The sequence below is a fragment of the Orbicella faveolata genome, unplaced genomic scaffold (assembly GCF_042242905.1).
Source record: "Orbicella faveolata isolate gen_17 unplaced genomic scaffold, um_ofav_v1 contig_14, whole genome shotgun sequence".
Taxonomy (NCBI): Eukaryota; Metazoa; Cnidaria; class Anthozoa; order Scleractinia; family Merulinidae; genus Orbicella; species Orbicella faveolata.
This window is the reverse complement of record NW_028301541.1, coordinates 12,068,787-12,095,535: the sequence shown is the minus strand read 5'-3', so window position 1 is coordinate 12,095,535 and position 26,749 is coordinate 12,068,787. Positions and strand designations below refer to the sequence as shown.

The following is a 26,749-nucleotide window of genomic DNA, read 5'->3' as shown; positions in this document are numbered from 1 at the left end:
CTACAAAAAAAGGGTTGAACTTTACAGCTGGTCTTACTAAGGAATAAGTAAGTTAATTCTGAAATTCTCTTTTTTACAAATGATCATGTGTTTGATATTAGCAAGTAAACAAAAGTGAGAGAACCAGTCAGACTTGCCATAAAACATTCTGAGTTTCCCTTAAAGGGAGGTATCTCAAGAGAGTATTTGATATGCAGCCAAAATCATCATAGAAACAAAAACAAACAAAAAAAATACACACAAGGTGACAAAAGTGATTTTTATTCATAAATCATGTATTAATATAGACGTAGGTACCATCTAAAGAAAATTCTCTTCCCTGAACATTAATCTAGTCATTGTTTGCAATCGACTAAGGTTTTGTGGAAGAGGACTTGGGCGAGACATGTTTTTTTCAAGGCGGGTAAATAACTAAAATGAATACTTTATCTCAAATTGAAGAACACAGTAAAACTATGAAATAAGATATGTTATCACAGAAATGAATTTCAATAGTAAGCTTAAAATGGTTGGCTTGTGGAAAATATGCGGAAAACAATTTTTTATCAGCAGCGGCTTGTGTTTTCTTCCGACGACAGTAAGTCTAATTTGACTAAAGTATCTCCTACAATGTGATAGAATACAAAACAAAACGAGCTGAAAATAACTACAAAGCAAAACTGTACTTATGGCTACTTTCATCATTATGGTCGACCCCATTTTCCTCTGAGAAAAAACTAGCGAGACAATCTCAGATAGTGCAGAACGCAATTGATAGCTCTGGTACAGTAGTCCCATAAGTACTCACCCCTGCTTGGTTCACTTACGGTTTGTGTCTACCTTGGTAGTCTGCTACGGCTTTCCCCCTTTGCAGTGTGTATGTTTCAAGGTTGTATTTTCATTCAAGGTCCAAAAATTACGCACAAATTAATTACTACTGGTGTTTTATGTTGATTTCGTTCATTTTAAATTCAATAATACGCTGAAGCAGCAAACGTGACAATTTAGCTCTTCACGCCAACTTTGTAACTTGATACTTTTGTTTTCCTCGCAAAGGCATGTAATATGAAACCCTTGTTTTCTCCAAAACATACGGAAGATGTCCTTGTTTTTTGAAGATAAATGAAAGAAAGTTAAACATCTTATGTAGTGATGAAGAAACGGAACAAACGATGTTGTTTTACTAAAAATGCAAATTTTTACGGATGAACAAGAACTAATTTAATTATCAGATAGTCACGAAATATCACTTTCTTTTTCTGTTGCCACCTTTGTTGTTAACAATAAAACAATTCAAAATTAACTCACAACGATATTGATGGCTGAGAAGCATTTCAACGAAAGGTATTGAAGATAAACAGCGCTACTTGGCCGATATGAATGAGTCTCCTCAAAGACTGATTAAATTAATTTGCGCTTTCATTAGGTGCCACGGCGTCTGCAGCAATATTTGAGCATTTTCCTAGTTTCTTTTGTTACAAATTTACAATTTGCGGAGTATTAAAGCCACTAACTTGGGAACGTTTTGGTCTCTCTTACAGACACAATTAAGGCAAGAAATAAACAAGCTGCTAAGGAGAAGCAATACATTTGAACCCTGACAAGCACACTATTGTAGATTGAAAACAGCAGATGATATTTGTTGAACCGACCTGTGTGTAATTCTAAAAGCTACGCAGCCACAGTAACGTTTCACTTTTGCAATAAAAAGGGACAATTGGCGCTACCTGAAAAATAACTGCCGTCCTTGGTCACATGACATGATATATAAAATACCGCGTGGAAAGATAGTGTATAACACTAACGATGCTAGAACGCATGCGTCTTACATGTTGAGCTCTACGATAAGGAAAACCACTCAACGTTTGTGCGTGATTCCGTATGCAATGTGTCCTTCACCTAATATAGAAGCCACGAACGCTAACTAATCTACGCATGCGTTTAGGACAAATTAGTTTTGTTCTAAGGAAAATGGTACTACAAGGAGAGGAAGGGGTTACCTGAAACAAATATATAGCTTTGTGATGTTCAAAGCTAAGTGACGGCGATGGAATGTGTTTTACGTAGAGTACACATGTACCTTTCCCACCCTACCCCCACTAATTCCTTGCCTCTAGACTAGACTAATTAATTGAAATTAATTAATTAAACAAACATTAAAGTTTACACCTTAGCGACATAGTGCCATATGGCCTTACTTCCTTAGCGGCAGGCAGCTCCCATAACCATCCCAATAGTGCACTCTGCACTAAAAAGGGCGGAAAGAATTTTTAACTTATTTGTTTCGCATAAATAACGCAATTCGGTTTAATATTATTTGTTTCGCATAAACAACGCAATTCGTTTTAATAAAGAGTTTGAAATAAATTCTAGCAGTAGAAAATCAAATACTTACGATATAACCTTTCAGTATGGTCTGGTTCATTCTTTATTGAGACGTATAGTCGGGGATCTGAAAACGTGATAACAAAATCAGCTATTCAACTTCCTGTTTGACGGGAGAATAATGAATACGCAATTTCTTAAATATAAAACGCAAAATAAAAATATTCAAAAAAATCACAATTTCTGTGAAAGTAGAAGTAACAGTAAGAGTTACTTAAAGAAAGACTCGTGTAGGTTCCATATTTTTACAGAAAATAAACATTTGATTCACAAGACAATTAATTGGCAAGTTTCTGCTCGAAGATTTCTTATGACGTTTTTGCTAATTTCGACACGAAAAATCAAAATTTAAGTCGTAAAAGCTCGCAAATATGTACAAATCACTGATTTAAATGATTTTGTACTACATAATTTCGGCGACTTAATGTTTGAGCGCTGTATGAAATTTAATAGGAAGTACTTACTGGAACGAAGTTAGACCACAGCTTGGCGCTTTTGGGAGGAGTTTTATTTGAGTATTTGATAAGTTTTTGACATGCTTCCCCTTGAGATCTTAGTGGTTAAGAACAATTTGAAATGACAGATGACTGATACATTTTCCCTTCTTCAGATCTTAGTGGCCATGAACAATATTGAATGATAGATGACTAACACATTTTGATTACTTATTTGTTTTGTCATGTGAGGACAGGGTAAGGGTAGGGTCATTGTCGTCCCGTCTCGGGAGGAGAATGCTCCGATTGGGTAGTCCTACCCCAATTCCTCATCTCACCAATGCGCATCTCGGTTGTATTCAACGTTTAACGTCACGATTAGGTTAGCCAATGAGCTTCGTTGGTCTATTTCGAATTGGCGTTTTGGTGGAAAAACATCCGAAGCACGTTAATTTTAAAAGAAGTGTGTAACAGTGTGTATGGTGGTTTGTTCCTGTCGACTTAATTCTGCAGGAATTACGGCAACGATCGTCCACATCTATGGGAGCTATGATATTATACTACTGTCCGCATCAAACTGCTAAGGTAAACTACTTACTGTTGCCTTAAGTTTAATGGTAATCTGGGAGCGATTTACAATACCGGGCCACTTAAACTTAAGTTTATTTTAGTCTTCGAAGTGAGCTTTTGTAGAAACAAAAGAAACAATGTGCAAATGAGTAGCTCGGTATTTCACGAGGTAGTAGTCGTTTTGTTTGAATTACAGTAACTCCGTTTACATACAGCACGTTTTATTGTAGTTGTATAGACATTATATGACATGAATGAAGACAAACTTGAAAGAACTCATAGCGATTTTTAACTAGTGAGACAATCTCAGATAGTGCAGAGTGTAATGTAAAGTTCCGACGGAGTTCTCATAACACAGTTCCTTTATAACCCCTACCATTCACCCCTGGTTTGTATTGACCTTGCTAGTCAGCTAGGCATTTTGATGAGACATAATCTTAGCAGTGTGTATGTTCGATGTGTGTATTTTCATTCACAGCCCCAAAATAACTTACAGTCAATTGCCGTTTGACAAGACAGGTCTTGAATTTTACTGTAGTGTTTTACGTTGATTTTTGCTATTTCAAAGTAAATAATACATTTAAGTAGCAAACGTGACAATTTTACTCTTCATGCAAACTTTTGTAACTTTATCCTTTTGTATTCCTCGCAAAGTTATGTAAGCTGATACTCTTGTTTTCTTGAAGACACATGGAAGATGTGCTTGTATTTTTTTCGCAGCTGGAGATAAATGGAAAGTTGAATATCAGATGAAGAAATGGAAGAGGAACAATTTGCTTTATTTAACACGCATGTATTTTTCTGTTATTATCTATATTAAGGCTGGATACACTGGCCTTCCTCAAATCGATCTGGACCAAATATAGGTAGGTAATTAGGAGGCGCGGTGGCCTCATGGTTAGTGCACTCGTCTCTGGATCGAGCGGTCCGGGTTCGAGCCCTGGCCGGGGACATTGTGTTGTGTTCTTGGGCAAGACACTTTACTCTCACAGTGCCTCTCTCCACCCAGGTGTATAAATGGGTACCGGCTGTCACGTTCCACAACCGATGGAACTGGATTATTGCAATGAACGGATACGACACACGAATCCAATCTAGAAGTCCGCCATGCTGCTTTAATAATCAACTTCCCAACTTACATTGCGTGCTTAAGTATGTTATGTATGATGCACCGAAATGTACCTTACAAACACTACGTCCCTTCCTTTTTTGGTATAACTACTATGATCTTAAGGAAATGTCAACACGATTGAAAGTCAACTAAAAACTAGTACGATTTAAACTCACAAAATGGCTGGCAATAAAAATGATTAATTATCTTTTGAACCGTAACAGTCAATAATGACATCAAGTCATAACAAAGTTTCTAACAATAGCATTCAAGTTAAAACAGAGTCCTTAACAATGACGCTCAGGTCATAACAAAGTCTTTAAATCTTTCCGGCAGTTTCCTGGCCCTTGTTGGTCTTGTCATAACCGGGCTGCTCAGTTTTTCTTGTTCTGCTTCCGGTTCTACAGGATCAGCAACATCAAGCAATGGAGCTGTTTCCTCCGGATTCTGTGATGCTTCCTCGTACTTCTTTACATGGGTTGTGTTTCGCATAAGTTGAACGCCTTCTGGTGATTCAACGACAACACTGTTCCCAGTTTTGGTTACAACATCATAAGGCTCAGAAGCAAATGGTGTTGACAACTTGTTTTTGCACTCTTGTTTTACTAAGACTTTGTCACCTGGAGCTAGGTCTGACTCCTGGGAATTCCTCTTCTTGTCTTCATAGTGTTTAGCTTTGGCTTTCATTTCGCCATCTCGGTCTCGCATCTCACTCTCTATCCTCTCCTTTCTCAGTTCAGGTAGTTTAGTATGCATCTTCCTGCCAAACAAGAGTTCTGCTGGACTCACACCTGTGGTAGTTTGAGGGGTTGACCTATATGCTACCAAATACTTGTGAACTTCCTTCTTCCATTCTTTTCCCTCAGCTTGAGCTATTTTCATTCTCTTGAGGAGGGACTTGTTTTGTCTTTCCACTTCGCCATTCGCTTGTGGCCACAATGGTGTGGTCTTCCTGTGTTCTATGCCGTTATCCTCCAAATACCGCTCAAACACTTCTGATCTGAACTGTGGACCATTGTCGCTTCGAAGTGATTGAGGTAGTCCATGTGTGGTGAAGATTTTCTCCAAACACTCTATGACGTTCTCTGATGTTGTCGAACGCATGACTTCCACTTCATAGTACCTGCTGAAGTAATCAACGATGACTAAGACAGATTCTCCTGATGGTAATGGGCCTAATAGGTCTATGGCCAAATCTTGCCATGGGCTACTTGGTAATGGGGTTGACTTGATTGGCTCTGGGTTTGCTGGACTGCTTACAAGCTGACAGCCATGACAGGTTCCACAAAACTTCTCGGCTTCCTTGTCAATCCCAGGCCACCATACCTTTGATTGCAATCTCTGCTTCATACTGACAATTCCTGGGTGTCCTTCATGGGCAAGGCTCAGTACTTGAGGTGTCAACTTGCTCGGAATGACAATCCTGGTACCTCGAAGAATTAACTTGCCAATAACACACAGTTCGCCACATACTGGTATGTACTGCTTGTGCTGATCACCTTTCCAGTTTCCATCTTTAATGTGCTGCCGCAATTCCACGAACTCTCTGTCCTTTGATGAGGCTTCTTCAATTTCACGTGTTGTCATCGCTTGAGGAGTGGCAGTTGCTGCGACAAACCTGACAAATTCATCTGACACCTTGTGCGCTGATGAAGATTCTGCTTGCTCGTTCGCATGCAGTAAGCATGACAACGGATCGGCAATATTCTGCTCTCCAGGTAGGTATTTGACTTGGAACTTGTATGGCTGTAATTGCAAGATCCATCTTTCGATTCGTGCACACGGCTTCGATCTGCTTGAGTAGATTGTTTCCAACGGTTTGTGATCAGTGTACAGTTCAAATTCAATGCCGTAAAGGTACACATGGAATCGTTCACATGCCCATACAACAGCCAAGGCTTCTTTTTCCATTTGCGAATAACGCTTTCCCCCATCGCTTAGACTCTTGCTTGCGTAACTAATGATTCTTTTCCTGCCTTGCTGCTCCTGGATGATGATCGCACTGAGGCCTAGTGGGCTTGCGTCTGCTATGATTAGTGTCTTGGCATTTTTATCAAAGTAACCAAGAGTTTCTGCGCTTGATAGCCTCCTCTTAAGCTCATTGAATGCGTTCTTCTGCTCTTCTCCAAACTCGAAACGGACACCCTTTTTGGTTAATCTGCGCAATGGCTCTGCGACCGTAGCAAAGTCCAGGATGAAACAAGCATTGTAGTTTGCTAGTCCCAGAAAGCTTCTGACTTCTGATGCACTCTGAGGTTCTCTTGCATCAATGATCGCTTTTACCTTGTCTTCCGCAGGGCCAATACCATTGTTGCTTAACACCAGTCCCATGAACACCATCTGGGTCATGTGGAACCTGCACTTCTCTGCATTCAGCGTGAGATTCTTCTCTTTCAGCCTCTCCAAAACTCGCTGCAATCTTCTGTCATGTTCTTCAGTGTTCTTCCCATGAATAATGATGTCATCTGAGATGTTGGCAACACCTTCACAGCCTTGTAATGATTGCTGAATGACATGCTGGTACACTTCTGGAGCTGAGCTTATCCCAAACATAAGGCGCTTGTACTGGTATAGACCACAATGTGTAGTGAACGTTGTGATACTTCTGGAATCTGGATGGAGTTCTAATTGGTGATAACCCCATTTTAAATCCAGTTTACTGAACACTGTGCTTTGGTTGAAGTTTTGGAGCACTTCGTCCACTGTGGGTATGGGATAACGTTCTCTGATAATGGCTTCATTAGCCCTTCGCATGTCTACACAGAGCCTTATTTCGTCATTCTGCTGGACTAACCCACAGGGTCGGGCCCTCTACCGGTTCAATTATGTCCATGGCTACCAGTTCTTCAATCTTTTCTTTAACCTTGTCCCGAAGACTAAATGGGGTGCGCCTGACTGGTTGTGCCACTGGAGGTACATCCGGATTCACGTGCAACTTAACTTGGTAATTCTTTAACTTTCCCACACCTTCAAAGATTTCTTTGTAATCGTGACCGGAACTGTCGTGACTGTGTAGCGTTACAACCGGATGTCATATTTAGTTCTTAGATGATTAAAGATGATTGACAGGTGAAATTGTAATAAGAGACAAGTATTATGAAATAGGAAAGAAGGGGAGAGACACGAACACAACGCAAACAACACAAGGATCGAGAGAGAAACTATTTTGTATTATTTTCGTTTTGTTTTGTCATTAAACCCGGGAATTGTTCACAACATCGAGAGTCTTTTGTGTACCGTACAACTTCGGAACAATCGGACATAATTGTCTCATTAGATGTCACTGTGCAGATCTGGGTTCCTAATTTCAACACGCCTAGCTGTATGGCAGTTTCTCTTCCAAGCAGTGCCACCCCTTCACCATTAATAACAACAAATTCGGCTTTGACTTCTTTCCCCTCTACTCTTGCCAGTGCTGAGAATGTTCCTAGAATGTTCAGCGGCTGTTTACTGCCGTACGCATAAAGCTTCTTGTCACTCTTTCTCGACACACACTTAATCTTGTCTTGCTTTAACTTTGACCACAGGTTTTTGTCAATCACATTGGTGCTCACATCCGAATCGATCAGCATTGCAACTACAACTCCGCTCACAGTCACATCTATTTTCTCAGGAGGTGTAGCAGAATTCACAGTAAATGCATACTCATCTTCATTTCTTTCACTTCCCACATACCTGACTGACTTCTTTTTCTTTCCTTTTGTCTTCTCTTCCCGTGTAGGTTTGTTAGGTTTGGCTGGTTTCGTTCTACACTGTGAACCAAAATGGTCAGCTCCTCCAGGCTTATAGCAAGTTTTTCCTTTCGCAGGGCATTCAGAGTCTCGTCCAAAATGTCCTACTTTTCCACATCTGTAGCATGCTTGCTTTACAGACTCCTTCTCTTTGTCTTCCTGCTTGTCGCAAACCAAATTCACATCCTTTCTGCCTTCCATATTCTCCAGCTATGATTGAACTCGCTCGTGATTTGCTGCCGTCGAAAGTAATAGCTCTAAGGTTAATTTCTCACCTTTTTCCAGTAGTTTCTTCCTTAATTCATGTGATTTACATCTCTGCACGACTTGATCACGAATCTGGTTTTCGGCTTGTTCGCCGTAGTCACAGTCCTTGACCACTTGCCTCAATCGCGTCACAAACTGAGCCACAGTTTCACCGTCCTGTTCTTCCATGCTGCGGAATAGGTGATTTTGGTATGTCGAATTTACCTTTGGAATGAAATAATCGTTCAAAGCCTTCACCACTTTTTCGTAATCTTTCGCCTCGCCTGTGTCAGTCAACGTTTCGAAAATTTCTTGAACAGCTTCGCCGGCAGAATGAAGGAGTAAAGCTCTCCTCTGGATTTTATTATCCGCTTCGATGAGCAAGCCTTTGCTGTCGGCATACATCGAGAAACTTTTCAACCAACGCTGCCATTGCCTTCCCACGCCTGAAGGTTCACCATGTGGGTCGAAGGGTTTTACACTCGTCAAATCGTCTATCTTTATTGACGCCATGGTCTGGGCAGTTGCAACTTCAATCCTCGTCGCCAGATATCACGTTCCACAACCGATGGAACTAGATTATTGCAATGAACGGATACGACACACGAATCCAATCTACAAGTCCGCCATGCTGCTTTAATAATCAACTTCTCAACTTACATTGCGCGTTTAAGTATATTATGTATGATGCACCGTAATGTACCTTACAAACACTACACTGGCGAACTTAATGCTGGGGGTAACCCTGCGATGGACTAGCATCCCATCCAGGGGGGAGTAGAAATACTCCTAGTCGCTTCATGCTACAGAAACCGGGATAAGCTCCGGCCTGATGGGCCACTTGGCTTGCATGCAGACTTTACCTACCTAAAGGAAAATTAAAGCAATGGAAAACACATTGTTTTTAGTGCAGAGTGCACTATCGGGATGGTTTGGGGGTTGATGTCCGCTAAAGTGCTATGCCAATATGGCACTATGGAAATGAGGTGTGAACTTTAATGTTTGTTTATTAATTAATTTCAATTAATTAATTAGGCTTGCTGGAGGGGGGGAAGGTACTTGTAAACACTACGTAAACTGAGTGGGTATATGTACCTACACTACTTCTTTGCTCGCTTCAAAAAGATTTATATTTGTTTCAGAAAACCTCTTGCTCTCCTTGTGGTACTTTTCTCTTTAGAAGAAAACGAATATCTGTTCTAAACGCATGCACGGATTAATAAGCGTTAATGTCAACTACATATCAAGTGGAAAATACATTTCATACAAGATCACACACTAACGTTGAGCGCTTTTCCTTGTGGTAGAACCCAAACAAGTCATACGCATGTGTTCTAGCATCGATACAAGAATGCTACTGTGACTATGTGTCTTTTGGAATTACATCTACCTTAGTTAAAAAAATGTCATGCTGTAGAATGTTGTGAGCTGTGTAACCGCTCCTCCAGTAGTTTTCCAGTAGTTCGGTTGGATGAAACACGTTGTCAGTCACTTGAATTAAAATAGAGTTGCGTTCTCGAGTTTTGGCTGGTTTATTGGCTCTAGAATATTACACTGGCGACGAGGTACGCACAAAACCATGGCCTTGATCGGGAAAATCGAGGAATATAACGAGAACGACAGCTGGATTGAGTACACCGAACGGCTCAAGCAGTATTTCGCGGCGAATGAGATTACGGACAACAACAAGAAACGTGTGGTTCTGCCCAGTGTGTGTGGAGCGAAAACTTACAAACTCATCAGGAATTTGGTTAATCCAAGGAAGCCTACCGACAAGTCGTTTGTAAAGCTGGTTAATTTGGTAAAGAATCATTTGAATCCTAGACCATCATGTATCGTGTATCGCTTCAAGTTTAACAGCCGCTTTCGTCAGCAACGAGAAACAATACAACAGTATGTCGCCGAATTGAGGAATTTATCGGAGCACTGCGACTTTGGCGACCAACTGGAGAAAATGCTGCGTGATCAACTGGTTTGCGGATTGAACGATGAATGGATACAGCGGAGATTGCTTGCTGAAAGTCAACTAGAGTTCAAGAAGGCGATGGAATTAGCTACCGCGATGGAAATTGCCAACAGGAATACACGTGATCTGAGTGCTGGAAATCTGACTGAGAAACCCGAAGAATCGCAAGTTCACCGCGTGACCCAAGACCCACCGAAACAGCCACCAAGGGATCTGAAAAGGCCGACAAAAGAATGTTATCGTTGTGGAGGACAATTCCACGATCCTGATAAGTGCAGGTATAAAGACGAAGAGTGCTACAAATGCCGTAAGAAGGGTCACAAGGCAAGCCAATGTCTCAGTAAGCGTAAATCGGAGTTTCGAAAGAGCGGCAAATTTGGAAATACACATCACTTGGAGGCAACAGACGACTCGGGTGAGGAAGAATGCGAAGAATACACGATGTTTCACATAAACGCTGGAGAGAGAACCGTTTCGAGTGGAGCTACAACTAAACAGAGTTCAGACGAGCATGGAAGTGGACACTGGCGCCGCTGCTACGATCATCAACGAAGAAACCTACAACAGAATTATTGCAGGGAATCTGGTGAAGATCCGAAAGCAATTGGAAACTGCTAAATGAAGCTCCGAACGTACACAGGTGAATTAGTAAAGGTCATAGGAACTTTAGTAGTATATAGGGAATGGACCAAATGCCATTTCGCAGAGGGAGCTTTATTTAACCTTATCGCAGCCCCCACCATCAAGTCCGGCCCTCACAAGCTCGGGCCTGGGCGCTGCGAAACGGTTAAATGCAGCTCCCTCTTTGAAATAGTATTTGGTTAATTCCCTATATACTACTCACAACAAAGGAGTGCGAAATATTAGAAACAAGCGAGCCGGGGGTTATACCACCAGAGCCGGGATGGCACGAGCGCCAAACAAGTGCGGGTGGCTGATGCGGGGCCGGAAAGAAAGCTGCGGAAAGCGCTGTTATGGGGCGTATTGCGGGCAGCACTACTATCAGCTGAAGAAAGGAATGCGAATGCCAGAGCCTTGCAGAGTATGCAGAATCGGACTACTGTGCGACTACCATCTTTGCAAGCCCTGCGGCGGGGGCGTGCTAAAACAACGTCTTTACCGCAAACAAGAAAAAGCAAAAAAAGCCTTTGAACGCATTTTGCTCGAGCTGCAAGAAAGAAACACACCAGTTAGAGAAATGTAACCGATGTTATATTCCAAGGAACCATGTCTTCCAGCATTCAAGAAAGACTGGAAGAAGAACTCGCAAAAATTGACCCCGCGGTATTGCGTTATTTCGATGAGCTTCTTGCAGAAAGCCCGCCAGCAGTAAGAAAGGTTGTCCAGAATGTGCTGGATGAACCAATTTCTCAAGAAACGCAGGCGCGTCTGAAAAAGCCACTTCTTCCAAAGCCTTACGAGCCAAGAGTCCCTCCACGCCAAAGAAGGCAAACAGGAGTGCAAGCGCGTCTGAGGGAGTACGACCCCTTCCCTGTGCGGAGAGTTCGAACAACGACAGATTACCAGAGAGAGATTCTGGATCTGTTCGATGACGCAGAGAAAGAAGGGGACGAGACAACAGGCCGGCATTTCATTCCATGGCGCTTCATCAGAGGTCTGGGGAGAAACCTAACGCCAGACTTTATGGTGAAGATTCGCGAAAGAGTAAGCACGTCGTTCTATCCGAGGCACGTTTTCGCGTACCAGTTGCGCAACATTGAGGATGGAACGATTATTGTGTAGTACTCAAACCCGAAGGGCTCACAGTGGTTTAACAAACTGGAAGACGCGGAAAAATGGCTCATCACCCAGGAAGAACTGCGTCTCGACAATGAAAGAGTTGAAAGGCCCAGCACGAAGTGGGTTTTTTAAGACTTTTTGAATGTTGACATGAAGGTTGTGCTTGACAGGCAGCCGTTGGTGGCAACAGGCCCTTTGTCCGAATGGCTGCGCAATCTTGCCCATAGCCATGCAATGGTATCTTTGGATGTGTACAACGACAACCTGTGCCTATGGTGATGCCTCGCTGTGCACCAAGGGGCACGTGCAGATCGTTGTACAAAAGAAGCTAGAAGACTGGCCCAGAGTTTCTACAAACTCAAAGCCATTCCACCGAACTTCAGAAAAACGTCTGTGGACGAGCTCGACAAGGTGGAGGCCCATCTGAATGAGGGCTCGCCCGTCTCATCTTGGCTCGGAATTCGTGTCTACAAGCCTGAGCGTTTGGATGACGGTGAAGTGGTGTGGTATCTCAGAAAAACCCTGAACCCCAAACTCAAAAACGTTTTGACGATAGGTGTCTAGGAAGGCCATGCTTTCTTGATAAAAGACATCGCGAAGCTGGCAAAAACCTATGCATGCACCCATTGCGGGAAGAGATTCACACAAGCGTGCAATCTCGAGCGCCATCATGAGACCTGCAGCGCGGGAGAAATGGTGATTTCTTGCCTAGGGACAAAAGTGGAAGCACCCCTGACGGCCTTCGAGAAAGTGATGTACCCAAAAGGCTCAGCATCAAAACAAGCGATTCTGTGGCTGAAGTGTGAAGCGAAGAGATGGGGGATTCACATCCACCACGTGATGTGCGGGCACGGGGGCGAGAGATGGCTCTCTCAAGAAGGCGGGAAAATGACGTCTTTTCCTGTCGACGGGTACCACCACAAAACGAGGATGGTATGGCAATACCACAGCTGCCCCTTCCACACATGCCCAAAATGTTATCCAAAGCGACAGGAGGTCATAACAAAAGGTAAAACAGCCGAAGAACTGTACCAAGCCACCGTGAACTGTACCGCATTTCTGCGTAAGATCAGTTACAAAGTTATTGAGGCCTGGTCTTGCAAAGTTGGGTTTTTTAAAGGGGAATCCCGACTAAGCAAATGAAAACTTACCCGCACGAGATCTTGTACGATTTCGATGCGTATGGCGAGAAAAATTATCGGAAAGAGCCGACAGGCGCGTTAACGATAGAAACTGCGCATGTGCCGATCTCCGTGAGCGTTGGGGACTCTCTTGAAAAAAGAGAGCCCACCCACATCTGTGAAAGAAACCCCGTGGGGCTGGTCCGCAAGTTCCTGAAAGATCTGGAGAGACGCGAGAAAAATATCCAGGACCAGGTGAGAGCGGAGTTTTGTGCCAAAAGACATGCACCTGCTGTCAAAAGAACAGCAGAAAAAAATTAATGAATGTAGCAACCAGGTCCCTGTCGTGGGCTTCAACTCAGGCTCGTACGACCTAAATCTGATCAAAAACCACTTCGTCAGCACTCGCTAATGTAACCAAAAAAGTCAAAGTGGCCAAGAAGGGGAACAAAACCATGTTCCTGCTCACCTGGGGGCCCCGTTTTCTCGATATCATAAACTACCTTGGCCTGGGGATGAGCTACAACAAATGGGTGAAAGTGTACGGATGCGAGGCAGCGAAATCCTGGTTCCCCTACAAATGGTTCGATGCGCCCGAAAAGCTCGATTACCCCGGGATCCCGGAATACGTGCATGGTATTCAAAGCTGAAAGGCGGCTACGTTCTCATGCGGGAAGAGTGGGAGGGGTTCCAGCGGCTGTTCAAAGAAAAGGGCATGCGCACCTTCAAAGACTGGCTGCGCTACTACAACAATCATGATGTGGAGCCCAGCCTCGAGGAGCTCGAAAAGATGAAAAGCTTCTACACCGAGAGAGGAATCGACATTCTGAAAGACACGGTGAGCCTGCCAGGGGTGAGTTTGCATTATTTGCTCCGGGGAGCGATCGATCGCGGCGCAGACCTTTATTGCCCCGGCAGAGAGGCTTACGCGATGCTAAAAAGGGCGGTTGTTGGCGCACCGAGCCTGGTTTTCACAAGGTACCACGAAGTGGGCGTCACAGGGATAAGGTCGCATCAGTTCAAAAAACCGCGTCTTTGCAAAAAGATTCTCGGTTACGACGCCAGCACTCGCTATCTCTCGACCATGCTTAGAGAAATGCCTTGCAGGAAGAAGAAGGTCGTGCACTACAGCGATGACCGCCAAGCGGAAGCAGCCAAAGTTCTGATTCGCCGGTTGAAAGCCAGGGAGTGGTTCGGCTTCGCCGAAGTTGACATCAAGATCCCAGAGCGCTTGTGGCCAAAGTTTGAAGAGATGTGCGCCTTTTTCATTACCAAGCGGGTTCCCGCCGAAGCTGTGCCGGAACACATGAAAGGGTACTTGGCGAGAACGGGCAGAAAGCGTGGAGATGGAAAAAAGCTTGTGCGGGCGCTGTCCGCAGAATGGCTGCTGCTCTACGTCCGTCTGCTGCGGTGGTACATGAACCATGGGGCGGTTGTCACGAAGGTTTCCAGAACAATCGACTACGATGCGGGCAAGATCTTCACCTGGTTCGTGGAGCAGGTGACAGAGGCGCGCCGGACAGGAGACGTGGACAGAAGCAAGGCGCTGCTCGCCGAAGTGTTCAAACTGCTCGGAAACAGCCCTTACGGGAAACTGATCGAAGCGCTGGAGCGACAAACGAACGTGATCTACATGAAAGACGAGTAGGTTGTCAACAGAGTGCTGCAGAGCGCGTATTTTGAAGACCTCGACGAGATCATGGAGGCCTACGAGCTGGAAAGCTGCAAGCACCGGATCACGATCAGGCGGCCGTTCCAGATTGGAATCGCCGTCTACCAGCTGGCGAAGCTGCGGTTGCTGGAATTCTACTACCACTTTCTCGACAAGTACGTCGACAGAAGAGATTTCGAGCTGATGCAGATGGACACGGACAGCAAATACATGGCGATCTCGGGCGAGCGGCTTGAGGACGTCGTCCAGCCAGAGTTGAAGGCAGAATTTGATGCGGAAAAAAATCAGTGGCTGGCTTGGGACAAGTGGAGCCGCCGGACCCCAGGTCTCTTTAAGCTTGAGTTTGAGGGCCTCCGGATGATTGCCCTTTGCTCGAAGTGTTATTATGCCGACGACAGAGAGGGTGGCGAAAAACACAAGTTCAGCTTAAAGGGATGTCGAAAAGGCAGAATGAGGTGTCATGGCAGCGGTTCAAGGAAGCGTTGGAAGGCAGCAAGGACATGGCCACCAACCAGGGTTTCAGGATGCGGGACGGCCAGATCGTCACTTACGAGCAGGAGAAGCTGGGGCTGAGCGCTTATTACGACAAGCACTGGGGCTGCCCGACGGGATACACACCGAACCAAACGAATATCACATCTAGTTCAGGTCAGCGCGAGGAAGAGTAGTGTTCGGAGGAACAAGCAGCAGCTCTTCGGGCACGAAGCCGTGCTTGGGCCCATTGTGAAGATAGTAGAGAACGGGCTGATCCGGTTTGATGAAAGATCTTTCAACGTTGTAAACTTTCAAAGACGAGATTGGATCCCTGGCTCTTTTCACGCCCCCTTCAAGCTCGTTGGGCTGGAAGAGATAACGAACTTTGACAAGAGACGGGAGGATTTTTTTGCGTTTTCCAACAGGCCTCATGTAAGGTGTCGACAGCCTTGCGTAAACAGATTTTTCTTTGATGGCGACGGTTGGTTTCTTGCCGATAAGGCTTGTGACCTCGTTGTTCAAAGCCGAAACAACTTCAGGAAGTCTTTTCACCCAGGCGCTGCACCGCTTGCCCTCAGGGAGAAGCATCTCTACGGTGTACTCGTCGCCGAACAAGCGCTCTTCTAGGGTGCGGTTGAAACGTTCGACAATGGCCTGGTCGCGGTGAATGTTAACGTGCCTGCACCTGATATATGTCTTGTGCTTTTCCATCACTTGTGTGACAGCGCCCATGAATTCGCGCCCGGGGTCAACCTGCAGCATTTCAGGCCATTCGAGAGGCGAGCGCTGTTAAATCTTCTTAAAGGCCAGGGCGACCTCATCAGAATTTTTCGAAGTCAGGGGTTCGGCCTCTTTGTAGGGACAGGCCACGTTGACAACGGTCAGCGTTTATTTGAAAACTTTGCGGCCGCGAGGGAGCTTGTCATGCGGCAGAAAAAGAGGGTCCACCTGATGGACCCTGTTGGGCGTGGGAACGTCGAATTTCGGCCAAGGAATCTGCTTTGGCGCAGGGAGGTATACCTGCCAGAGCGCTTGCCTGATCAGCCACGTTTTTGTGGCTTCTTGAGGTACCTCGGCGGCTTCGGCTAATTTTTTTATCACGGCGATTCCTTTCCAGTAGCCCCCGGGGCTGTAGTAGATCTTCGCGAGTTTGGCGTCCATATAAGTAAGGTGTAAAAGAGTTTAAAGGAACCGGAAGGCCGCGTAGGCCAGAGCGAGCGCCCCGGAGCCCACAAACGCGAGTTCACCGTTTTTCTGCAGCTCACTTGGCTGATAGAAATCTGGGAACTTTGGCTCCTTGGGAGGCACCATCTGTTCGTCAGGATGCGCCTGGTTGTAGAGTTTGAAGGGGTAGTCTGTGTTGGTCATGTTCTGCTTGGCCTGCTCCTCTGTTTGCACGTTGGTCGCGATCCAGTCGAGAAGTTGTGTACGGTCTCGCGTGTATCTGGCGTAAGTGGCTTGATAATCTTCGAGAGCTTTGTCGTGGCGCTTCTTTTCTTCAAGCGCGGCTTTGTCGCCCCTGCCGAGTGCCCTCGCGAGATAATTACCGCCAATAAAAGCAGTGGCGTTCAACACAGCCCCGCCAATCATGATCGCGATGCTAGCCATGGTTGTATATTAACGGAATATTTTTTCAAATCATAACTCATTCTTGCTTCTGGAAAGCAAACAAGTTGTTCGCAATTTAGAGGAGAAGGTCTTCGGATCTATTTTTGTATTTTTCTTTGGCGTTTTGATACTTCTCAGCGGCTCGCACTTGCATACCTTTTAAAAACTCCATACTTTTTTTCGTGAAAGTTTGCCTCGATCCAGTCGAAGTTGAGAAGAGAACGCTCAAAACACTCAAAAAACCCCTTGAGCGCATCGTCGAAGCTCATTCCATCTTCTGTCATTGATGTCAAAATTCGGTGCTATCAATGCTTGCCATGGTGCAATATAATAGACTATATCTTCAAATGCTGGCAGGGAGGATTTTCTGGTCCTCAAGGTACCCTTTTAGCGCAATGCTGCCCGCCACAACGACGGTGAACTTCATGTAATTCATAAAGCTGCTGGTGGGATCAGAAGTGAAATTCTCGTTCACAACCTTTTTCGAAGGCCAGCCGATGCCCGTGGCTAATCCCGTGAGAGTTGCTGTGTCAATGGCGGTCTTGACAAGCTTGTTGTCGGACATGGCACGCTTGATATAAGGAAAGAGCGAAAGTTTAAAACAAAATTAATTGGGGCCCTGTCTTTCAGCTTCTTCTTCCGCAAATTCTTTGATTTTGTCTTCTATTTCAATTTTTCGCCTGACCTCTTGTCCCATTTTTCTCTGCCTTTCTCCCTCTTTAACAAGCATTTTGTCGGTAAGATGTCTCACCATCCTCCAACTCTTGACGGTAAAATCGGCCCAAAAAAGCATTATCCCTTCGATTGCTGCTGTATGGATGAGAAGTTGCGCAAGGCTCGGCATCGTGATATAAATCACACACAAACGTTCAAAGCATTTTTTTAAATACTCGTGGGCGTGTCGCGCGAGCAGGTTCACGCTTGAGAGTCACGGGCTCCGGCGGCGCGGGCTCCGGCGTTTTGAATTTGTCGAAAACGGGCTTGGCCATTGCCATGAGCTCTTCACGCTTGTAATAGATCCCGAGAAGGGAAACGCCAACGCCGCCCATAGCGATCCATTGGTTGGCGCCGAGGCTGGCTTTGGGGCCGCTGTGGCGGGTTTCGCTTGCTTTTCTGCGTAATAAGCCTCGGCCGCTTTCTTCTGTTCTTCTCAAGCCAGACGATTTCTTTCGGCAACCATTTTTCCGGCAGCCACACGCTTGGGGTTTTTTACACGCTGCATGGTTGCAGTCAGAGTTGTCGGTTGCTGTGTGGTATCGGCGGCAGGCGCTGCCTTGGTCTCCACCTGAGGAGCAGTGACGGCACAAGGCGCTGCCTTGGCCTCAACCTGAGGCGCAGTGACGGCGACAGGCACACTCTCGGATTGTTTGGTTGACATTGAAGCGAACTGTATTATAAGCAAATGAAAAAAGTTTAATTGTTAACAAATGGTCAGGAAGACCTCAGCATTTGTTGATGAATGGTGACCATTTATTCTGCAGTTGCTGAGCCGGGTACTTCCTCAAAGTCCTCAAAGCCCTCAAGCGGATTGCTGTTTTCATAACGAGAAGGGTGGCTCTGCAGCGGCAACTGTGTGGGGTTCCACCCCACATCCCCGGGGCACGGGGCAGAGCCCTGCTGTGGGCTATAATCAATATGTTTGGTGTTGATCAACACAGCGTTGGCCGCAGCAAAACGCCCGCACTTCAAAGCAAGGTTGCTGGCCAGATTGGAGAGCTCTTTGTTCAAGATGTAGTCATTTCTGAGCTCTTTTTGGTAAGCCTCGAGGTCTTTGATTTTGACGGCCATTCCGGCCACCTTGGTTGCAAGAAAAATGAAGCTGTCGATCAGGCTTTCCGTTGTCTTCGAGCCCACGTATGCCGCGTAGCGTTTGGCGTATTTCGCGACCTCTTCGTTGTTCAGGTGCTTCACCTCGTGGGTCAGCTGCAGTGTGATGGCCTTTTGGCTTTGCCTGTGGACACCAGCATGGCCAGCTGCTCGCAAAGAGTGGGAATGTCGGGTCCGGGGGCGAGACCAGTTGATGGTGCGGGCTCCGTTTGAAGAACGTCCAAAACTGCTGCTAACGCGGCATCTTCTGCAGCCATTGTGCAAGGCTATATAGAGCTGCAATTTTTTATTCAAATAACTTTACCCCATACGGGTGGCGAAGCGCGAAACTAAGATAAGAGAACTTTCGCTCTTTCAGCTTTGAAATCAATCCTCTGTGCTCATCGGGGGAGAGCTCGCTGGCATAGTCGTCGAAGATGGCTTTCGTTGTCCTGGTCGAGGGGTGTAAAAGAGGACGATCGCCGCCACGTTCTCACGATGGAAGCTGTTATTCCGGTCAACTTGTGGGTCAGCGCCCACACGCTGATGCCCATATGACGTGCGGAAAAGGCAAGATTCACCAGCTCGCCTGTGCGCCCTTTCACATGTTTTGAGGCCGCGCAGTCGTCGAGGATTATGAGCGTGTTGGTGCCCTCGGAAAGCCATCTCACGAGCTTACACCACCTTTCCACGTTGTAATGCTCGCAGACTATCACATCCATTCTTGGATCGTTTTCGCCAAGCCGGTGGTAGGTCTTGTTGTGCGTGAACCTCGGGCAGATGAGAACGATGTAGTCTAACTTTCCGCAAAACGGGCCGTACAGCTGGTCCACCACGAACCTCGATTTGCCTGAATTGGTCGGCCCCACGATGAGAGCGTTGAAGGGTATCTTGCTTGGGTCCATATTAATTCTGTACAGATTCCAGCTGTCTTTCCATAATGTTGAACTGGGAGTCGGCGATGATGAATACGTGGCAGTTCACGTTGCCTGAGCCTTCAGCTTTCCTCTCGATTTCCAGCTGGACCCCATCCATACTGTTCACAATGCGCTTGCCACTTCCATGAATGTCTTGGTCCGCCATGGAGCGCATATGAATCAGAAGCCCGAAATTGTCTCCGGTGTAAAACTTTGTCACATCCATAAGCTCGGTTTTATTTTTTTCCTTCACGAAGAAGCGTTGGGCCTCTTCCCACATGTCCTTGCCTTCGACGCCGTTGTTGTAAATCATGTTGGGCGAGCCGTTGATTGTGACGCTGACTTTCGTCAGATCCGGGAAGACGTATTTTTCTGAATCTCTGGCACCATCAGCATACGGCTCTATGAACAGTAGCAGGATGGCTTTTAGTGACCTTTTGGGCATTGATTTTGATGTTCTTTCTCGTGTCGGTGTCTTTTTTGAAGGTCACCATTTGGGAACGCATCACATGGTCATAGCCGAATTCTTTTCCGCTGGAGTAAACGCTATGCGCCTCTTCTGCCAGAGTCTTGCTGCGGATCATATCGTACTCGAGCTGGATGTTGGTCAGCTTGTATTTCAGCTTGGTTGTATCGAAGCCATTGACCACATGTGGAGCTTTAGCCAGGGTTATTTCGAACGTGAGGTCTTTGTAAAGGTCCTGGGGGTAGAAAACACTGTGGTCGGTGAAGGTCTGATGGTCCAGCCTTATCCGGTACTTGCTCCCGTACACCTCGTTCAGCTTTTCTTCAGCGTCGACGCCTGAGGTTTTCATGTCTCCCGCACCTGAGCGGATCTTGCATAGATCCTCGCTCTGAATCCCTTCGAGGATCGTGTTGTCTCTTTCTTCCTGCAAAAGGAAAAGGTCTTGAAAGATTTTGTAGATGCCATAGCCAACCGTGTCATGGAGGGTAGTGCCTCAAAACTTCATGTGCAGCCTGTCAATGAGCACTCGCGTGGTGTTCTGGACAAGGAAGTTGTTGACGTGCCCTCCAGAAAGGTCGATTTTAAAGACAAGTGCTAGCGAGCCCGGCACCAGAACCTCGTTCTTATTCAGCTTGGGCACATAAGCGTACAGAGTATCGCCAGGGTTGGCTTCAGTGCGGGAAAAGGTGATCCGCTTGACCGCGCACTCAGCCTGCATGCTGTGTAAGGTTTTTTTGATGTATGTTGCACGAAGGTTCTCTGGAACTGACATTGTATAGTATACGCCGGCGATTATTTTCTAATTTGAAAAATAAACAGGCTTGAAATATATCGCTATGGCGAAAGGCAGTGGCGAATTTGGTTACAAAGACACGGAACTTGACAACCGGATTGACCACGACGATGATGGTGATGGAGAACAAGAGGGTGACACGACCCGTCCTTTTCATCCCAGCTCGGCGTCCCCTCCCTACCAACCTGGCGACCCCTACTACGGGGGCTAACAAATGAAAATGTCTTCTATGTGGCACGAGCAGTCCGGCCTGCCTGACACTTCTTATGCCGAGACATTTTTTCGAGAAGACATCCCTTTCCTTGAACCAGATTCGGAACGGAAATTTGTCATAGAACGGTTAAAAAGAGTATTAACCAACTTTAAAGAGAGTAGTTTTGCAATTATAAAAGGCACCAAAAAGAAAACCAAGGGTAAAATTGTTGCAGTAGGTACGGGTGGAGGCGAGTACAAGATTATGAAAGATGACGGGGTAAACTTCACGCAAAGTTTTTTGGACAAGTTTGCGCACAAAATTGGGCTGAGAGCTGCAGATGTCATTGTAGAAGACAGGGATACCATCAGAGAAATGAAACAAAGACAAAAAGAGGCAGAGAAACAGCTACAACAGGCGGAAAAACTCGCTTCGCAAAGAGAACAAGAAAAGAAAGAATTGGAAGTTCTGAGATGCAAAATCGAGCAAACCGACACTAAGATTGATGACATTCAGGATGAACATGGTTCGAATCTTGAAAGTGAAGCAGAGCTGCGTAGGCTCAAAGAACTGAAAAAGGAACATTACTATCTAAACGATCTTGAAAACAAGAAAAAAGCTTTAGACTCGCTCACAAAAAAAGCAAGAAACGTGGAAAAAGAACAAGAAAAGGTCGACAGTCTCAGGGCCAGAATCGTGGCAAAAGAAAGTGAAACAAACGCCCTGGAAGAAAGGCTCAACCAAACAAAACCGTTGGACGACCTGAAAGAGCAGGAAAGCGAGCTGCAGCGCCAAAACGAGGAAGACCAGGCGATCATCGAAGATGAGAATGCCTCGCCCTCTGAAAAAGAAGCGGCAGAAGGCAGAGTTGCAGAAAGAAACGAGGAGATCGCCCGTTTGCAAACTCAGATCGCGGAAAGGGAAAGGGGGCAGCCTCTCTTGGAAAGGGTCAAGGAGATCTTCAAAAAATATGGCGTGATGTTGACCGCCATTCTTCTCGCCGCCAGGACCACAATTGGCGCTGTCATCGGGGTCCTCACCAGAGGTTTGAAAGCCACCGGCAAAGCTTTGGGGAACGACCTCAAAGATATTGCTGCGAAACTCGGCTCTCTGCTGCCCGGGCTGATTGGCTTGATTGTGAGCTTCCTGTTCAAAGCCGCCGGCCAAGTCATTGGATTTCTGGCTGAGCACACCTGGCTTCTCATTGTTGCCGCGGTGGCCTTTTCATTCGAAAAATATATTAAGCAGCGTTAGCTTAGCGCCAAGCCATGAACAGCAACGCCGAAAATCCAACAACACCGACAATTACCGCCTTTTTGTTAATTTTGTGTTGCGGTGTTTTATCTGCGTTGCGCGTGGCTTTTTGGGGGGGTACGGGGCGAAGCCCCGCTGGAGGCGTGGGCTCTATTTTTTGTGCTGTTGGCTGCACTTGCTGAGTTTCGGTCGAAGCTGGTTTCGATTCGGCTGTTGCGGCTTTGTGAATCGGGTTGGATGGGTGGCTATTGGGCGGGTTAATTTTTTACGGGCCGCCTGCCATGTGTTTGAGCCCAGTTTTTTTTGTCTCCGGGTTTACCTTGTTATTCACCCCCAGTTTCATTCCGGAGACCGCCTGTTTCAGCTTGTTGTTGTAACCACTCGTGCTTGCGGTGTTGATTATCATCTGCGCGGGCATGAGCCACACCATGCAAGCAACAGCGAGATTGAGCCTGACCTTTGCTTGGTCCACCGCGAGCTGGTACCTTTGCACGCTCGCGGCCAAGTCGGGCTGTCTGATCGGGTCTTCCATCAGCACCAGGAACTCACTCTGGGCTTCTCTCGCCCGACCGCCATAGCCGAGAATGCTGCTGCGGACTTTGACTTGCACGCCCAGGATGCAGTAAACGAAAGCCTCGATCGACGGGTTGATTCTCGACAAGCCCGCCTGCATCAAACCGTTCGCGGTGTTGGGCGCGAACGAGTCTGCTTGAACATCAGAAGCGGCCCCCGGCTCGATGTAATAGATCAAGTCCCCAAGCTATGTCAGACTTTTGAGTTGTTCCTTTTTCAACTCGTGGCATAATCTGAGTTCTGTTGGCAGAATGTTTTTTAAAGGAACCAACGATGTGGTTGCATCATTGCCTGAAGGGCATTACAATGTCGAGAGCATCGCAAAAGAACTGCAATCCAGTTTTGAATATTACAAGAAAAAAGGAAAATTGGTCTTAGAAACGAATAACCCCAATTCTGTTCTTAAAATTACAACCGTCGCTGCTAATTTAGGCAACACTAATCAAGTAAAAGAAGTTTCCGCTGATTACAGTTTGGCCAATTTTCTTGGAATCGGGAGAGATATGAGGAAAGAAGAATAGATCAAAAAGCTTAACAGCCCGAGTTGCTACTTTATCCACTGCGATCTCATCGACCCTACAAAAAAACTTTTTGAATGGAAAGAAGTTCAGACCTTCTTGCCAAGGTTGAAGTCAGAGGAAAGCCTTATGGGAAAGTCAGCTATAACATGGACTCATCGCAAAATGCTTTCCGTGACGTTTCTACAGACAAGTTCATAAATAGCATCACCATTAGAGTGAAAGATGAAAATGGTGCTCTTTGATTTCAAAGGCCTGCCGCTTTTTGAATTAGAGTTAAATTAAATTTCTTTATATACGCAATGTCTTTGGTAAATCTGTTGCCAGCAAGCGCGCCGCTTCCAAGCGTGCTGCCTGCCGAGCCACTATATGCGGTGGTGGCGGCAGAGCCTTCTCAAAATTTCTGCTTGCAGAAGGTCAATGAGATTTCCAACACATTGGCCGGCGAGGTCCACCACTATCGCCTCATCACAAAAAATACAAACGTGCGAGAAAGTTCGTTAATTGGGGTGCCGCCGGCTCCAGCGTTCTCTCAGCAGCCTTTTCCAGCGCGAGTTTTGGCTCCGCTCTGTCTGTGGTTGGCTTCCCGGCTGCCGTTCCTCTTGGCGGTGCTGGTGGATGCTTCGCTCTTGTTTCGTCTGCGATGATTCTCGCCAGCAAAAAGCTCAACTCGAAGATCAAGAAGCATCAAGAGATCACCACGCTCGCCGTTGCCAAGCGCGACACCGTCAACAGACTTCTCTCGAACGCTTTGAACAACGAGGTGTCTTCCCACGAGTTCCACACTATCCTTTCTGAGTTTCAGCAGTATAACTTTCTTAAAGATCAGGTCCGAGCAAAGATGCTTCGCCAACCATCAACGAGAAAGCTTCCTGATGTTGATGTCCAAAAACTTGAGAAAGACATACGCGGGAGACTTGAAGCGAAAATGAGAAAAAAAATCACGAAACCTCCCGCTTCGAACTAAATTTTGAGCGAAAAAACACATAACTCCCTCTTTGTCTTGTCAAAAACAGGTGATTGCGGTATTTGTCATGCCATGTAAATAGCCTTGAACTTTCGAGAAGGTTACTCACTGACGCAGTCATGTGCGAAATAGGGAAAACCCCCTGATCAGCTGTTTCTTTTTATCGCTCTAGTGAAGTCTCTTTGTTCAACTGCGTTTCGTGCCCAATTTTTCCTCGAAAAAAGGTGAAAAGTGCCATTTTAATTGGCCAGGCCGAGAAGAAATACCGTATTCTAACAAACTGTGGGCAATTGAAATCCACCTGTAAAATTCCTTTTGACTTCAACATTCCTGATGGCTTTGAAAATTCCTGATCGCTTCAACTGAAGCCAAGAGGAATGCAACAAGCTTAAACTGAAGCCTTCAGGAATTCGCAACGGGAAGCTGTATCGCCTCAACCGGAACCGCGTCATGAAAGCATTCAACAACTTCGCGTGTAATATCACGCACTTGTCTCTGCCACTCAGGCGTGAAATATTCATTCACGAGAAACGCAATCAAGTGAACACTGACAAGCATGTTTTTATGGTATGCAAATTAAGCCGTGTATTTTTAATGTAATTATTCAAACAGAGGTTATACCGTCGCCGCCTTTTTTCGCTAACGCTCCCGGCCAAAAAGGAACCACTCGTGCCAATTATAACCATCCAAGGAGCATACTTTTAGAAAATTCTTGTGCTCTGGGCTGACTTCTATTAACTCCATTGGCCAGCTTAGCGATGCTTTATGAGGATTTCCATCCCTTTCGAAACAAGGAAAACAACAACCCTCTAAAAAGCAGTCCGCATATTCAATGCAAATAACCATCGGCACAATCTGCTGCTTGAATTTGCAGAAAGGCAGTTTTGAAATATTGTGTACCTTGGCCCACCCCGCTTCCTTTTTTTCCTTGATTTTCATCGCGATGCACTCCTTGAGAATCATCTCACAAAGCTCTGGAGGGAGACTTTGAATGGCCTTAGAAAGCCCACACGCAGCCATAGTGCCTTGCGTTATAACCGAAGGTTACATTTCTCTAACTGGTGTGTTTCTTTCTTGCAGCTTGAGCAAAATGCGTTCAAAGGCTTTTTTTGCTTTTTCTTGTTTGCGGTAAAGACGTTGTTTTAGCGCGCCCCCGCTGCAGGGCTTACAAAGACGGTAGTCGCACAGTAGTCCGATTCCGCATACTCTGCAAGGCTCTGGCATTCGCATTCCTTTCTTCAGCTGATAGTAGTGCTGCCCGTCATACGCCCCGTAACAGCGCTTTCCGCAGCTTTTTTTCCGGCCCCGCATCAGCCACCCGCACTTGTTTGGCGCTCGTGCCATCCCGGCTCTGGTGGTATAACCCCCGGCTCGCTTGTTTCTAATATTTCGCACTCCTTTGTTGTGAGTAGTATATAGGGAATTAACCAAATACTATTTCAAAGAGGGAGCTGCATTTAATTGTTTTGCAGCCCCCAGGCTCAACCGGCCCGAGCTTGTGAGGGCCGGACTTGATGGTGGGGGCTGCGATAAGGTTAAATAAAGCTCCCTCTGCGAAATGGTATTTGGTTAATTCCCTATATACTACTACTTTGAATGTTATTGTGAAGTATGAGAAACAAGAAGTGGAACTGCAAACACTCATGGTGGAAGGATCTGGGCCTAACTTACTGGGAAGGGACTGGTTGAGAGTTCTGACACTCAACTGGAAGGAGTTGTTCAAAATGCAAGTTGTCAAAAACAACCAAGGGTCTTCACTTGAAAAATTGGTTGACCGGTACTCAGAAGTGTTTAGAGAAGGACTTGGGACCTTCAAGGGCCCAAAGGCGAAAATTCATGTGGAATCAGAGGCACAACCAAAATTCTTGAAGGCGAGACCAATGCCATATGCTATGACAGGGAAGATTGAGGCTGAACTCAAGAGGCTACAAGATGAGGGAACGATTGAACCGGTTCAGTTCTCGGAATGGGCTGCTCCCATTGTACCTATTCTGAAACCAGATGACTCAATTCGCATCTGCGGAGACTACAAAACAACTGTCAATCAAGTTTCAAAACTGGACAGTTATCCTATCCTGAAGGTTGAAGACCTCCTGGCGACACTAGGGGGAGGTGAAAAATTCACGAAGTTGGACATGAGCCAAGCCTACCAGCAGCTTCTCCTGGATGATGAGTCTAAACAGTACACCACCATTAACACACACAGGGGGTTGTTCCAGTACAAC

General features: G+C 45.9%; 1 protein-coding gene, 1 long non-coding RNA gene and 2 pseudogenes across 3 annotated transcripts in view; 2 read left to right on the top strand and 2 right to left on the bottom strand.

Moving 5' to 3' along the window:
* The first annotated feature begins 2,876 nt into the window (after window positions 1–2,876).
* Window positions 2,877–26,749, top strand: part of LOC149114023 (uncharacterized) — a 34,000-nt gene continuing 10,127 nt past the window's right edge. The window contains exons 1-2 of one of the 2 annotated variants that reach the window (XR_016206390.1): window positions 2,877–3,383; window positions 4,190–4,234. This is a non-coding gene — a long non-coding RNA (uncharacterized LOC149114023). The remainder of the gene's footprint in view (window positions 3,384–4,189; window positions 4,235–26,749) is intronic. The other variant, XR_016206389.1, reaches the window with a different exon arrangement.
* LOC149114026 (uncharacterized) lies at window positions 7,256–9,052 on the bottom strand (annotated as a pseudogene).
* LOC149114025 (uncharacterized) lies at window positions 16,612–17,019 on the bottom strand. Its single transcript, XM_089286655.1, has one exon. The coding sequence runs from the start codon at window positions 17,017–17,019 to the stop codon at window positions 16,612–16,614; it is 408 nt and encodes a 135-aa protein (XP_089142781.1).
* LOC149114024 (uncharacterized) lies at window positions 20,972–23,407 on the top strand (annotated as a pseudogene).